This window comes from Protopterus annectens, chromosome 9.part0 (genome assembly GCF_019279795.1).
Source record: "Protopterus annectens isolate FY-2018-M chromosome 9.part0, PAN1.0, whole genome shotgun sequence".
NCBI lineage: Eukaryota > Metazoa > Chordata > Ceratodontiformes > Protopteridae > Protopterus > Protopterus annectens.
In genome coordinates this window covers 1,122,303,300-1,122,318,028 of record NC_056743.1, presented here as the reverse complement: position 1 = coordinate 1,122,318,028, position 14,729 = coordinate 1,122,303,300, and the positions used below count along the sequence as shown (strand labels likewise).

Here is a 14,729-nt window from a genome sequence, read left to right as displayed (position 1 = left end):
TGAAAATACCTATAAAAACATACAAATAAAACATACAAATAAATAATGAACAATCTCCTACACTATTTTCATAGTAATTTTCTGGACTATTTTCTATTTTCTTAATGGTCTTGCTTTCAAAGTGGGTTGTATGGAAATATCATCATTTAGACCTAAGCTATTATGTACTCTTAACATAAAAATCCATCTAAGTTTTGCTTGATATGTGGCATTAGCAATATCTTCTCTCCTAACACTTTCCTGTATAGTTCTCAAACTAAAAACTTAAACATATGTCCTTCTCCATATTTATTTATATTTTTTGCTACTGCACTATAATTCAACCCGTTGTGTAAACAAGATAAGTGATCACGTATCCTCTCTCTTAGGCATCTATTGGTTTTGCCTACGTAAAATAAATCACAAGTTGTACATTGCACCAAATAAACTAAATTATTAGTATTCCAATCAGCTGATGGTAAGTTATTAAACTCCCTGTGACTTTGCAGATGTATAAAAGTAGGATACTCATCTATATATAAATATATATATATATATATATATATATATATATATAAGGAGCATGAATTGCACTTGTGTACCTCTCTTCACTATATGATTATCAACTTCTTTAATACTTTGGGTAACATAATTTGTGACACAAGTACTTTTTATTTCTATATCCAAAACTAGGTTTACTCCCCATTAACCTATCTGTATCCTCATTTGTGCGTAATATGTGCCAGTGTTTATATATGATGTTTCTTATACTCTTTTCCTCACTGGAATAGGCAATCCAAAAAATATTCTACGTGGTGAAGTATCATTCCCTCCATGTGTAATTTTAGGAAAGAAAAATATGGTATCCCTGTAGTATCTCTTAATTTCCTCACTGAATTTTGTATATTATCTACTTCATGATCTCGATAGCCCCTAGATAGAAATTCAGTTTTCATCTGTTTAAGCCCAGTATTAAAATCTTCAGTTTTGCTATATAACTGATTAGTCCTGAGATTTTTTCCTTTCAACACATTGTTAAATACATGCCGAGGGGTGCATGCTTGTGCAGTGTAAATATGTAGGACGATAACATTATTTCCTATATAACTTATTGTGAAAGGTACCATCATTTTCTCTTAACGGTTTGACATCCAAACATTCAATCATCTTATTAGAATATTTATAAGTACATTTTAAAAATTCAGTGCTACCATTTAGCTCGTTAACAAACATATGCAATTGTTCCTCATTTCCTGTACACAATAAAAATGAATCATCCACAAAGCGAAGCTAGAAAGTGCAAACATACTATATCTATCAGAATCTAATATTGCTTTTTCATACCATGCTACCATGACCAAATTGGCATAACTATTGGTGCAGGACGTGCCCATAGCTACACCCAAGGTCTGTAGATAATAACTACCATCAAAGGTGAAGACATTAATTTCTAGTACCATTTCCAAAAGAAGGCAGAGAAATTCTATATGTCTGACATCATAACAGCTTTTACTTATTAACATCTGCTTCACCATTTGTATCCCATCAAAACTGGGTATAGAGGTAAATAATAATGCTACATCAAATGTAACAAAGTAGCAAGTGGTTATGTCATGTTTCTGGTCAACATAGTTATAAAACTCATGTAAGAGATGTCTACTATCAGTTAAAACAAAGCTGCAAGTTGTTACAATAGGCTTCAACTGTTTTTCTAAATATATCGATAGTGGCACAGTGAGCTACCCACCTCCAGCTACTATTGGTCTGAAAGGAAGATAACATAAGTCCTTGTGAACTTTCAGGAGACCATTAAAGATATGCACATGAGGATGTTCCACAATAAAATAACTTAAATATATTTGGTCAGCAAATCATTATTTTAAACACTCCGTAAGAGATCTAATTAACTCATTTTCTATTCTCTGTATAACATGTACATCAATTGATTTATAGGTAGAAGAGTCATGTAATGCTGTCAAAATTAAACTTCCTATCCATAATGACTATCAAGCCACCTTTATCAGCAGGTCGAATTACAATACTAGTATCATGTTCTATAGCAATAAGCACTCGTCTCTCTGCTGCAGTCAAATTAATAAAACTTTTTCTTCTATTCTGATTGGTCAAAAGACAATAAATATCTTCACACAATTTAATAAACATTTCTAATACTGGATGGTATTGAGGTACATATGCACTAGGTTTTTTAAAAACATAAGTATTAAAGTAAAACACTTTCCTGTATAGTTTCTAAAACGAAAAACTTAAACATATGTCCTTCTCCATATTTATTTATATGTTTTACTACTGCACTACAGTTCATCCTCCTATGTACACAGTATAAGTGATCATGTATCCTCTCTCATATTCGTCTACATTTTTAGACTTCTGCGGTGATCTGCGGAGTACGTTTTAATCCTTGGTTTTTGCATTCTTCTAATACATTATTAAACTTTAAAGAGGTGAACATGAAACAATTTGCATATGTTTATTAGGAACAACATTTATTCCAGTTATGTCTTTACATTATTGAACATTTCATTGTACTGGGTTTCTCCATTACTTCAGTCTCCTTACCTTTATCTCCTACTTTCTCCTATCATGTCTTCCACTTACTTCTATGGCACTGAACGTCACCTTTCCCTTTTGGGTCACTTGGAAAATTATCTTTTCTACTTCTTCTAGGGTTGGGGGAGGGGGGTTGTCCTGCTTCCATTTTTCTTATAATTGCCTTTTTCCTTCCTAACATTATCATTGCTACCAGATGCTTATTTATTTTCTTTTATTCAAAGTTCTGTCCCCAGGAGGATCAGTTGTTTAGTTAATTCTGCTTCACTACTATTTTCTCAACCAGAGCTTTCAGATCCTCTTTAAATTTTCATAAACTTGGTCAGTCCCAAAATGTATGTGACCTGTTTCCTCTGGCACTTGTATTGCTTGCTTAGCAATGTCTCCTGACAACTGGGAACATTCTAGCTAGCCTGGATGGCATATAAAAGTAGCAATGCTCATAATGGTAGGTAAATAAAATCTATATTTCCTTGCTTCAGTAACATACATGGGCAATTGCACCATCTCTCCCATTCTCCTTCTACTAATTCCTCATGTATTTCCTTTATCTAACATTCTCTCATTTTTTCTGCTACTGTTTTTTTTCTTTTGTCCTCACTGCTTCGAGCTACTTTGATAATACTCCTGTACTTAACTCCACCTACCACCTTCTAACCTTTGTTGATTAATCTTTGCCATAATTCCAGGCATTTTCTTGTTTCTTTTCTTCACTTGTATCATTCTAGCCCATTTAGCTATTCATCCCTGATAGCTCCATTCCATTTAATTAGGCAATATGCATTCTTCTTGCAGTTTTCTCCAACTCTTCATCACATCTCACTTGAGTATTTGTGCCCAGTATTTTACATCAGTTTTTCCTCCTTTTCCATTCCCTTAGCATTATTTTCAATTCCCTTTCTTTATTCATCCCCCATTTAGTAAAATTTCTTCAGCCCATTGCTTTAAATTCAATGTACTGAAATAAGCTACTGCATAACTTCTTCATTTCCTTTAATAATGGCGGATGGATTTCATTACTTGAGTATTCTGTTAATGATTCCTAGATATCCTCACCTCTTCTTAGCTGTTCTAGCCCAATTTTGTCATCTGTTTCCAATCTACATTATATTGGTTTACCATTAAAATGAGGAACACACTTGTGCGATTCTTTACTTACGTGACTTGAAATGTTGGAAACTGCAAAGCCAAATGCTCAGAAGAGAAAACCTGGAAGACAAAAAAAAAAAGTCAACAAAGAAATGTCGACTTTGTGTAAAGCACCCGTCACTTCCAGATGTCTCTGATGACCGTTATGCAGGACGGCAAGCCCCCTGCAACCACCATGCATACTCAACTTGAAAATTGTTAACTAACTTAAGGAATTTGGCATGAATCAATACGTAACATGCTGGATAGCCAGCTGGCTCACAGATAGGACCCAAAAGGTTAGGACTGGTGAGACCACCTCCACAAAGAGGCAAGTCACCAGTGGATTCCCTCATGGCTTCATGCTGGATTTACTTCTCTTTGGCATCTACTTCTCAGTATTCAAGGCGAATGTTATGGTTTTCTAGCTGACCAAGTTTATAGTTGATTGCAAACTGGGATCAGTCATAGAATCCACCCAAGAAGCAGACATTTTACAAGAGAGTCTAACACAGATGGATGACTTAAGCCATGGCTTTGGCACCAAACTCAGAATCATCAAATACATTATAGTACCTTTTGTGTAGTCAGCTGCCCTGGGAAACTACATCATCAATAAAACACCCCTAAGAGTTGACTCACTAGTCAGGGATCTGGGACCACATGTAGATGGTAACCTAGCCTTCTACCAACATGTGTCAAAGGTTCATAGGTTAATACTAGGCTATCTGCCCAAGGGCATCTATACGCCTAGCTAGAATGTGTTGGCTTTTGCCGCCCTCTTAGATTAGTTCCCTGTGCCTCTGTCCAGCAGAGACATTATTCCCTGTCCCTCTGTCCAACAGAGCCACTGCAGTGATCCTCTGGGTAAATTTTCTGTTTCCCATCCACTCAACAAGGTTTCTCTTGAAGAATATTAGTGAGGTGCTCTGCTTAATGTAGCAAATGGAGTCTCTGGGACAGGAATCTATCTCTCCAGCACATCCTATTTATCATTGTGGTGAGGTTTAGATCCCTAGAACATGTGGATCTCAGGGATTTGGGTTTATTAAGGTGGAGCATGTCCATCAATTCTGGGTTGGACATGGCCTTGTATGTCAGGCAAAGATCACCTCTTTGTAAGCGGAATTCAACTGAGTACAACTGGAGTTTCTTCAGTCGGGCTGCATAGGGCATCTGTTTGAGGCCAGTAATCCTCTTGATGAGGTACTTCTGTGGTCTTTCCAGCTGCTGCAGGTGTCTTGCAAGGTACATCCCAAATGGGGCATTGTACTCTATGATGGGTCTGATGAGTGATGAGTAGAGGGGCACAATTCTTAAAATTTTTCCATTCAAAGGTTCATACTAAGCTAACTGCCCTTACGAGCCATTTTAAGCTTAGCCAATTATCCCTTGTGAGACTCAAACCCTGCACCTTGTGTTTGTAAGGCAAACACCTTAACCATTAGGCCACACTCCCAACCCCCTCTTTTGTTCTAGATGTGAACCCTTTTGTGATTAGGTGGACCACATAGAAGGATTTTGTAAACACCTTGGCAATATGATTATCAAAGGAGAGATTGCTATCTACTTGGGTCCCCAGATCCCTTATTACATGTGTGGTAGTTCACGGGTACTTTGTTTTTTCCAAAGGGGATGATTATGCACTTTTTGGCATTTAGCTTGAGGCCATGATTTTGACACCAGGTATCCGTCTCAGTGGGTTCTATCCGTGAGCCAATTGGCAATACATCTTGTGATGTAGGGGTTTATGTTCAGGCTGATGAGCTTGCACCGACTAGAACTGACCAATTTCTGGTACAACCCAGATGTAAATACAAGCACAGTTAGACAAGAAACAATTGAAATAATTGTGGTGTTTTACAGAGAATAAGCAAAAGTACAGAGTTTAAGATAATAAACTTAAAAAATACAGTTCGAAGACAAGCTTAATATCTTAGTAACATGAGATGAGATAGAGAATACACAAGCACTGTAGAATTTTCAAGTGTAGTCTTTCTTTTACCATGCAGACTCCTAATTTAGTTGTTTTTTGTTTCCCTGCGGTAAAGCCATTATACTCACAAAGCTGTTCCCTCACAGCACCCCAGAAATGCAGAATGCATTTTTACATAAAGCTCTGGTAAATTCTTTTTTTTTCACTTTGACAAGAGACTAGCACATCATATGAATATAATGCAGTGCAGTGACGGTAATAGAAGGTGCTCATCCTTCTCCACTGCCGCATAGTTCCTCATTTTGTTGACCGTACATGATCAGTGACTGTTACTCTAGTGGACATTAAGTACGGACCAGCACTCTGCACTGACAACTGCATGTCTGATGCTTAATCAGTTGGATGAATTATTTACATACACTGAGAAGGATATACATATATATATATATATATATATATATATATATATATATATATATATATATACACACACACACACACACACACACACACACACACATACATAGAGAAAAAAGTAGTTCTTTGCTATAGTGAATGACTGCATATGCTGCTGAAGTGACAAAACAGTATGACATAGCAAAGAGGTATTCATAAGATCATTGGAAATATCATAAGAAATACAAAGCAACTTAGTCCTGCACCCAATGACACCTTGCCAGTGCCACCCTTAGATTGTACTGCCTTTAACAAGGAGGGCTAGCCTAGTCAAGCCTAGGATGTGAATATGCCTTCAATCATCCAAGTCCCATTTGAAATAAGATGGAGTGTCACACTGCTTAATTTGCAGGAAAATCTATTCTAGAGTTGGGGAAGGCTATGTGTAATGAAACTCTCTCTCTCTGTCTATTATGTTTTAATTGTCTGCCAGTGAATATTCAGATAATTGTTTCTGGTATTTGTGAGATTATTTGAGTTGACAAGATACAAGCAATCCAGGAGCACCAAGTCTCTAATGGCATGGAAGGCAAGGCATGACATAGATCTTCCTTTAAGAGTCTTTAAGAAACAGAGTACAAGGACATTGCTTCCAGGCTTTTCTGTGAGCTTAATGTTTTAAGCCATTGATCTTCTTAGTTAGGAGTCTCTGGGATCTCTCTCTAGTTGTTTGATGTGTTTAGTGAAATATACCTGAAAGTGGCATTGTATTCCATAACTGGCCTAATCAATGCCCAGTATAAGGGAACAATGACCTGCTTAGTTTTGAATGATGATCTTTGGCAACAAGCTGTGCCAAATAGAAGGATTTTGGACCACTGTTGTTACATGATGATCAAAGTAGAGAAAATGAACCCAAGTTCTAAGGCCATTAGCAATATTCTCCTTATATGTGACCTTTTTAAATGGGAGGGGGGGGTTCAGCTTTGGTTGAAGAGTTTTCTTTCCTTAGTCCTCAACTATGGTTGAGTGTGAGGTGCGAAAGAGGGATTACCCATTGTACCCACTTCCCAGCATTCAGCTCTGGCAATCTGTGCTGAAATGCATCTTATGAGACACATGCAAGCCCCACATTTTCAAATTCAAATTGTTTCAATCAGTAATGGTGCTTGTATTAACTCTGTCTTTGCTATCATTTGTAAAATTGTATGTTTTAAAAATCATAGCCTCTCCTAGAAATTTTAACTATTCTTTCAGGTAGCTTCTCTATATCTAGATATAAGCAGGTCTCGTTGGCTCATTTAATGTATCATTCTATTAGTCTCTGATACATTTTGCTCAAAGTATTCTGAAAATATTTCCATCCCAGAATAATTTTATACTATAGGAATGTATTATCACTCAAGTATCTGTAATCTCTTGTGATTCTCTTGTCACGCATCATAGAAGATGGCACTGCAACTGAAACAACTGTTATGGTCCAGGAATAAAATCACTACTGTTATGCAGACAAACCTTCAATAATTCCTGAGAAAAATTCCCTCCTTCGTTTTGACTATGTGCAATCTAGAAATTGTAGTTGTCTTTGCCATGATGGCATCTTGGTGCACAAATTATTTTTCTACTGGATTTTGCATTCTAACTACTTCCCCAGTCATCAAATCAATTTTATTTCTCACACTTCTGTTTTTTCTGAACTTCTTGCCAAACTCCATCTTTGGCTGTAACCCTGACGGATTCATCACTGAAGATACTGGTAATTAAAGTAACGTCTCTATTAATAATTGCAAAGATGATAAGTCATTAGGTTGTAAAGGAGTGTTTTGATATTCCAGCAAAGCTAAGTACCAGCCTTGCTTTGCATTAGCAGCACATTTCCTCATGATATTCTTCATGATATGTAGCTGCAATACTCCTTTTCATTTCTCCATTAGACTGTAGATATATTGGCCTGGTAGGAATGTAATGAAACTCCCACTCATGAAAAAATATGAAGTCTTGGTTCATAAAATGTGGGCCAATATTTGAGTCAAGGACATTAGAATTTCACATTCTGAAAATATTAAACTAAATCACATTATGATAGAATAAGATGAAGTGGCTCCCACTTTGATTACCACTTGATATTACAAGTAGTAATCCACAAAAATCAGATAATGTCTTAAAAATGAAATATGTCATCAGTAAGTTTGCTCCATCCCCTTTCTAGGTTGTATGTGGTGGCATCTCTTCTTTCACATTAATCCTGAGAAACATGTTTAACACCTTACAGTTCCTCATCGTAATTTCAATCTTAAGACACTTGGCTAACAGATGACATTGCATGCTCTTTCCTTACCAATCACAATCCCAAGATGCACTTCATGGAGTCTGTCTAACACTATATATCAGAGTTGGTACAGTATAAATTGAGCAAAGGCCCTTATATGCATTAATCCCTGCAGACTAAGTATAGCGTATCAATACTTATAGTGACATTTTCTTATTTTTTTTCTGGCCATAATATTACCATGTCTTTCAGTAACTGAATTCTGTATGTCTGTTTGCACTTCTTAAAATTGTGCTGTCTTTTGTTGGTATCAGTAGACAGGGTGTAGCATCACTTCTAAGTCTTTGGTTATCAACTCCTTTGACTTTATTTAAAGTGTGTTATATTCAATGCATCTGCAATGCGTGTCTCTTTATGGATTGTATAATATTTTAAACCCATGTATCCATACAATTAATACCATCCATTGAAGATGTAGTTGTACTTTATGTAACAGCTTTAAAACTTCTGTTTAATAGCATTTGATCTGTCTTTACATTGATTTGTTTTCTATAGACATACTCACACTTTTTTCATAGCCATATGTAATTTGTAGAAGTTCTTTCTCAGTTTGAGTATATCATATTTGTACATATGTCAGATCATGCAGCAATACTGCTGCTAAACCTGACGAGTTGACATCCACTTGCATGGGTAGATAACTCAAAGAATTAAGGCTAAGAGTGGTTACCAATTTGGATCCTGTACTCCAGGATGTGCTCCCTTAGCTTCTGTTCATCTACTCTTTGATTCTAATTAAGTCACTTAACCTAGCAGTGCTCCTTCATTGCCTCTGAAAAGGTCCACTTGCATTCAATGGGCTTATCCAGTTAACAGAGCTATAAAATGTAACTGATTTTGTCACATCACAATGTGAAGGAGTTCAGAATTTTGTACCTAGTTCTGTAGTGCTGTGAGCCTTTTCTCTAGTTCCCAGTACCATTGTATGTCATTTGCAAGCATTTTTTTCAAAGTTTTATAGATTTCGGGTAAGCTTGGAATAAACTTGGATAAATACCAGACCATGCTAAGAAATCTTAGCAGTGCTTGTTTGTCTGCTGGCCTTTCCATCTGAGATAACTGCTTTTACTTTATTATGGTTTGGTTATCCACCTTATTGTATCACAATGTACTCAATCTATGTGATATTGCTAACACATACATGACATTTCCTTGCTCATCTTGAAATTATTTTTATCTCAGACCTTCTATAACTTTTTCAACCTGTCTTCATCTTCCAGTTGTTTTCCTGCATACCAGCATATCATCAGTAATGTTTACAACACCTTCTAGACTACCAACAATTTGTGCAACTGCTCTCTGAAAAACTGATTTGAAGAAGAAACGCCATTTGGTATTCTCTTCTGATTTACATCTTCTTAATGTTTTTTTTTTAAATGCACACAGCTTTAAATTATCAGGATCAAGTTTGATCTACTAGAGACCGTGGTCGGCATCAATCACTAAGACATATTTAGGTATTGACATAATGGACAATGCTTCCTCAGTAACCTTGTGTACATAATGACCTCTAAAAATTGTTTTATTTGAGTCTAGTTAATCTATGCTAATTTTAATTTTAACTATATTAATCATAGTGTTGACAAATAGAGTAGTCTGCATTTCTCTTGCTGTTGTACACATTTGTTCTGCTTTTCAGTTCCTGTTCAGTTCTTTGCCTTAACACAACTTGAACTCTCCCTGATACAAGTGCATCTGGTGAAATATTTCTATTTGTCTTAGGGCTATACTAACATAGGACAGGATATAATCATGCACATTAAATAACTTGGCATAGATTATGTTTCAAAAATATTATTTATCTCTTTTGTCTTCTGATATCTTTGCTTTGTTTACATTAGTCTTTAATATGGTTCTTTGTACCCTATTTCTCAGCAAATCATTGTGTTTTTTTATACTGTGTTACTTTACCACTGCTCGGTTTGGCCATCTGTGATTGTTAATGCATGCATGTGTAGATTATAAATTATGCAAATGTATAACTTGCACTGTAAATGATTCAATTTGTCTTCATGAATATATAGATCATGCTCTGTGTGAATATGTAAATGTTGACATTCATGAATAAGTGAATTTTTGCTCTCAAGGCATTAATTTGACCTGCCTTTACTGTCAGCATATTGTCTGGTAACATTGTGATTACAACTTCATACAACATAAGTGCTTAATCATGTCCAACTGCTCATGAGCAGATTTTCCCAGTGTGTTGGGTTGTTGCAGTGACATAGTCTGGTCTGTATGTTTTGTTCTTATAATAGTAACATAAATGTTTTTGAAATGTTGTTGTTAGATCATGAAACTAGTAGGTCAACAATGTAGCTGTCAATGCCTTCCCTGTGCCTTGCACACTGAAATCTCTTGATGTATGTTCTCTCAAAATATTACACTCCACACCAGTGTCACATTTAAAGTTTACAATTTTGAAATTGAGGACAATATCTCTGTCCAGTGATTAATATTTTTGCAGCATTTATACGCTTTTGTCTTATCATTAGTAACAGTATCGACTCCCCGTGGTTGAGTGAACATTAACAGACATGCAGGTAAGTGCATGTGTGAGTGGGTGTGCCTTCTCTGAAGGTTGGGAACCGGGCTGGCAACTTGACACCATAAAAATTAACTGCATATTATTAGCGGACCAGTGATCCACTGTGGCTACCCCTAAACCAGGAAAAGCCGAAAGACAAAGATTAGTAGCAGTATCCACTGTAAACCCACATCTATGGCATTCACAAATGAGATGACTGTTGTCTTACTTGTCTTACTTCTGTTTTCATCAGTTACTTACAAACTATTTCACTGACCATTTTCCCATTTCTCTCTACTATATAGTTTTTTGAATACGATTCCCTAAACCGCACTGTATACAAACGTTACCAATTGCTATACAATCTTGGCCTGCATGCCTGTAACTCCTGTTAGAATTCCTTGATTACCATGATGTCTAATTGTACCAGGCTTATTTTTAACTGTGTAGTCATTTCTTTGCATCCTGATATACCTTTCTACTATGCAGTCTGCACTGTTTCAAGCTAAAAGTACAGACAGTCATATTTAGCTTTATTTAACTTTTTTCTGCCCAAGTTTAATTTTATAGGCATCTGTTTTCTATGCAGTCTGTCTCACTTGTAGGCTTGTTATCTCTACATGCATACATAGCTTTTTCTAATATTAAATCTATTTCATTAAAAAGTATACATCTCAAGCTCTCATTGTTATGCCATGGGCAGTGTTATTTTGGAGAAACTCTCCAGATGCATGTCTTTGGAATGTGGGAGTAAACAGGGAGAACATGCAAACTCCACACAGAAGGCACCCCAGCCGAGAATTGAACTGGAGAACCTCTTGCTGTGAGGCAACAACGTTAACCGCTCAACCACTGTGACGCCCATATCTAAGTTATATCTAAGGAAAGAATCACAAAACTTTCCAAATTGACAATTTTTAGCTCTGTGTCTCAGTTCAGTTACATAAGCATCTAGAGCTTCTTTGTTTCTTGGTTTCTTGTAAAAAAAATAAATGATTAATATATTTCAGGCTTTTTCTTAGGGCCACAGTACTGCCTGGATTTGTGTTTTACTGCTGCTAAGTCAGATGTTGGTCATTATTACCATTAACTTCATTAAATACCATACATCATCGCACTTTCTCCAGCTTTGTGAACCATGTGGCTACTTGCACTTTTTTGTCCTTTTCTGTCGCACCAGTACAGCAGAAAGACAATGAAACCTTTGAAGTGTGATTCTAGTTTTCTGCAAGATTCCATTAGAAAACCAATAATATTGAGAGAGTAGGTGAAAATATCTGCAATGATGAAGGTTCCACTATTCTGTGGTATTGTAATGTGGCTTTTGTTATTTCTTACTCATATGTTCCACTTCAACTTCTGTCTCAAAACATTTAATTGTTCTGTGAGAAATTTCTGGAACTTCAGTTTCGTTTAATTTGTCACTTTGTTTCTTAATTCACTTTAGCTTGTCATTAGTTTTTCTTTTCTCATTATTTTTTTCCTTCATCTGCATTCATGAATTTGGCTCCATATTGTAGTTTTGATTTTTGTCCATTAGATATATCAGGTATTGTGATATACCCGCACTTCTCATATATCAGGTATTGTGATATACCCGCACTTCTCATATATCAGGTATTGTGATATACCCGCACTTCTCATATATCAGGTATTGTGATATACCCGCACTTCTCATATATCAGGTATTGTGATATACCCGCACTTCCCATTGTGGCCCAGAATTGTTCATGATTTATGTAGTCAATGGCCCTAACAGAAACATGTAGGTATCCTTTTGATATTCTTTTGAGTTTTCAAGTATACGTCCAATATTTGAAATGATGTTTCTTTTTCCTTATTGTTTCTTGAATCCTGTTTGCACTTCTGGCAGGTCATGTTCTAAGTGTAGTTATAATTCGCATACCACTTCTGAAATCACTTCCCCTTTGGGAAAGAGGCAAATGTATGATTTAAAAAAATCTAACTTTAGTAGTTGTCGTCACTGTTAATTTAACATATCAAACTATGAGTGGGTGCCACCACATTTCACCTAGTTGTCTAAGTTCTGAAGTGCTGTCTCTAAATCAGTTGTTATCTGTACTGTTCCTTCCTTACTTTACATTGCCCTAATTTTTGCTTGTACATACATTTAAGTGCTGTACATTGCCTACTTTTTATTGTAAATATGCTTACCTTTTATTAAGTTGCTATTACATGGTTGTAATCTTGCTTTGATCGCATCAATTATGTTCTTTATATTTGTTAATTTTCTGTAATATTTTGTTGAGATTTTGTCTATGTGGCTTGGGTTGTGCATGAAATCGGTCCGTGGACCACACTGTTAATAAATAATAAATCAACAAGTAAAAAAAAAACTCCCTTTGACTTAATCAAAAAGCAATTCTACTGACTTCTGCACAGACAGAAAGACAACGCAAAAACATAGGTCATTGTTAATAATTCCCTTAATGTTGAAAAAGAAATTAAATGATATTGCATAACTAGAATGCATTTATGAAGTATACCATTCAGCTTATTTGTACAATAATTTTGGACAAAGCCAAAAATTAAGGAATGTGGTGTCAAAGGACCAAAGGACAGATTTTAAATATTGTTCTTACAAACTTAGAAAGTTGCTAGAAGAGCAGGTTTTACATTAGCATACATTTTCTGAATGATATGAAGTCTTTAATTCAAATGCCTATCATTATTTAGAGGCTGTAGTTCTCAATGTTTTATCAGAAAACCACCATAAATATAAGGCAAAATCTGAATATTCTGTGAAATTCTGAATAGTTACGATTGTTAGGGAGAAGCCTGTACGTCCACTAGTAGATGAATGTTTTTAGATTATGTTTAGGTAGAGACATTTGATATACATGTAATGCACATTGTCACATTATGTAGTGAGATGTTCTAGAATACAAATAATTAAAATTCTTATTTCTTAACAGCTGGCTTCTACAAGTTTACTGCAGCTTGGACAAGAAACAGATAAGACTGCAACAAGAAACAGAGATTCTGTTTACCTGCTTCTGCAGTTTGTAAGTGGCATTACACTCCATAAAACATGGCAGTATAACTAAAAAATATCAGAAATACAATGGGATTTTTTTCAAAAATTTCTAAAATTTACTTTTACAGCATTTCATTCAAAACAAGGATTTCACAACCATTTTTGAGAACATGTTTCTGTGAAAGCAAGACTATTATTTCTGATATATTATGCTCATTTTGTGTGTTAACTAATTGGCTTGTGTTTATAACACATTGGTTAACTTTTTTCTGTCTTCAGGAATGAATCAGGTTTGTGATACAATGCTTTGAAAATATTGTGTTAATATTACAGATCTGAAATTAAATTACTATATCACAGATGCTTAGCAGAACAAGGTCATGAAGAAAAAGTAAGCACATCTGAATTATAGGCTCAGCTCAGCATGAAACTCAGGCAGAAAATGGATGCACATTAGACAGTGTACAGCACATTAAAATGAAATGGGCATGTCTTCCATCCAACTTAACTGAGTCTAATTTTTTTCAAATTATGATTTGCCAAATAAGTGTCACTGAATATCCAATTGGTTGCATGCTTCAGTAGCTGAGTTGTTGTGACAGTGCATGCATAGTTTGAAGAGTCATTTGTACATGCAGTATAGTTAGTACATTTTAAATATAAAGCCACATCCATTAGGTAACATGCTAAAAGCGGAGTTTTTTTTTTGGAGAAGGTTGGATACACACTTAATTTAATTATGGAATAGTATTTTTGTCTAACACTATCAAAACGTTTAAAGAGGGAACAGTCAGTTTCAAATTAACCTGATTGTCCCTTAACTTCAAGGTTGCTGCCCTCAGTGTGACATTAAATAAGTTGTTGGCAT

General features: G+C 35.5%; 1 protein-coding gene across 2 annotated transcripts in view; it reads left to right on the top strand.

Moving 5' to 3' along the window:
• Positions 1-14,729, top strand: part of NCKAP1L (NCK associated protein 1 like) — a 1,498,172-nt gene that overhangs the window by 1,434,242 nt on the left and 49,201 nt on the right. For both annotated transcript variants that reach the window (XM_044083976.1, XM_044083975.1), the window contains one exon: positions 13,800-13,889. In XM_044083976.1, coding sequence (XP_043939911.1) covers positions 13,800-13,889 — 90 coding nt within the window. The remainder of the gene's footprint in view (positions 1-13,799; positions 13,890-14,729) is intronic.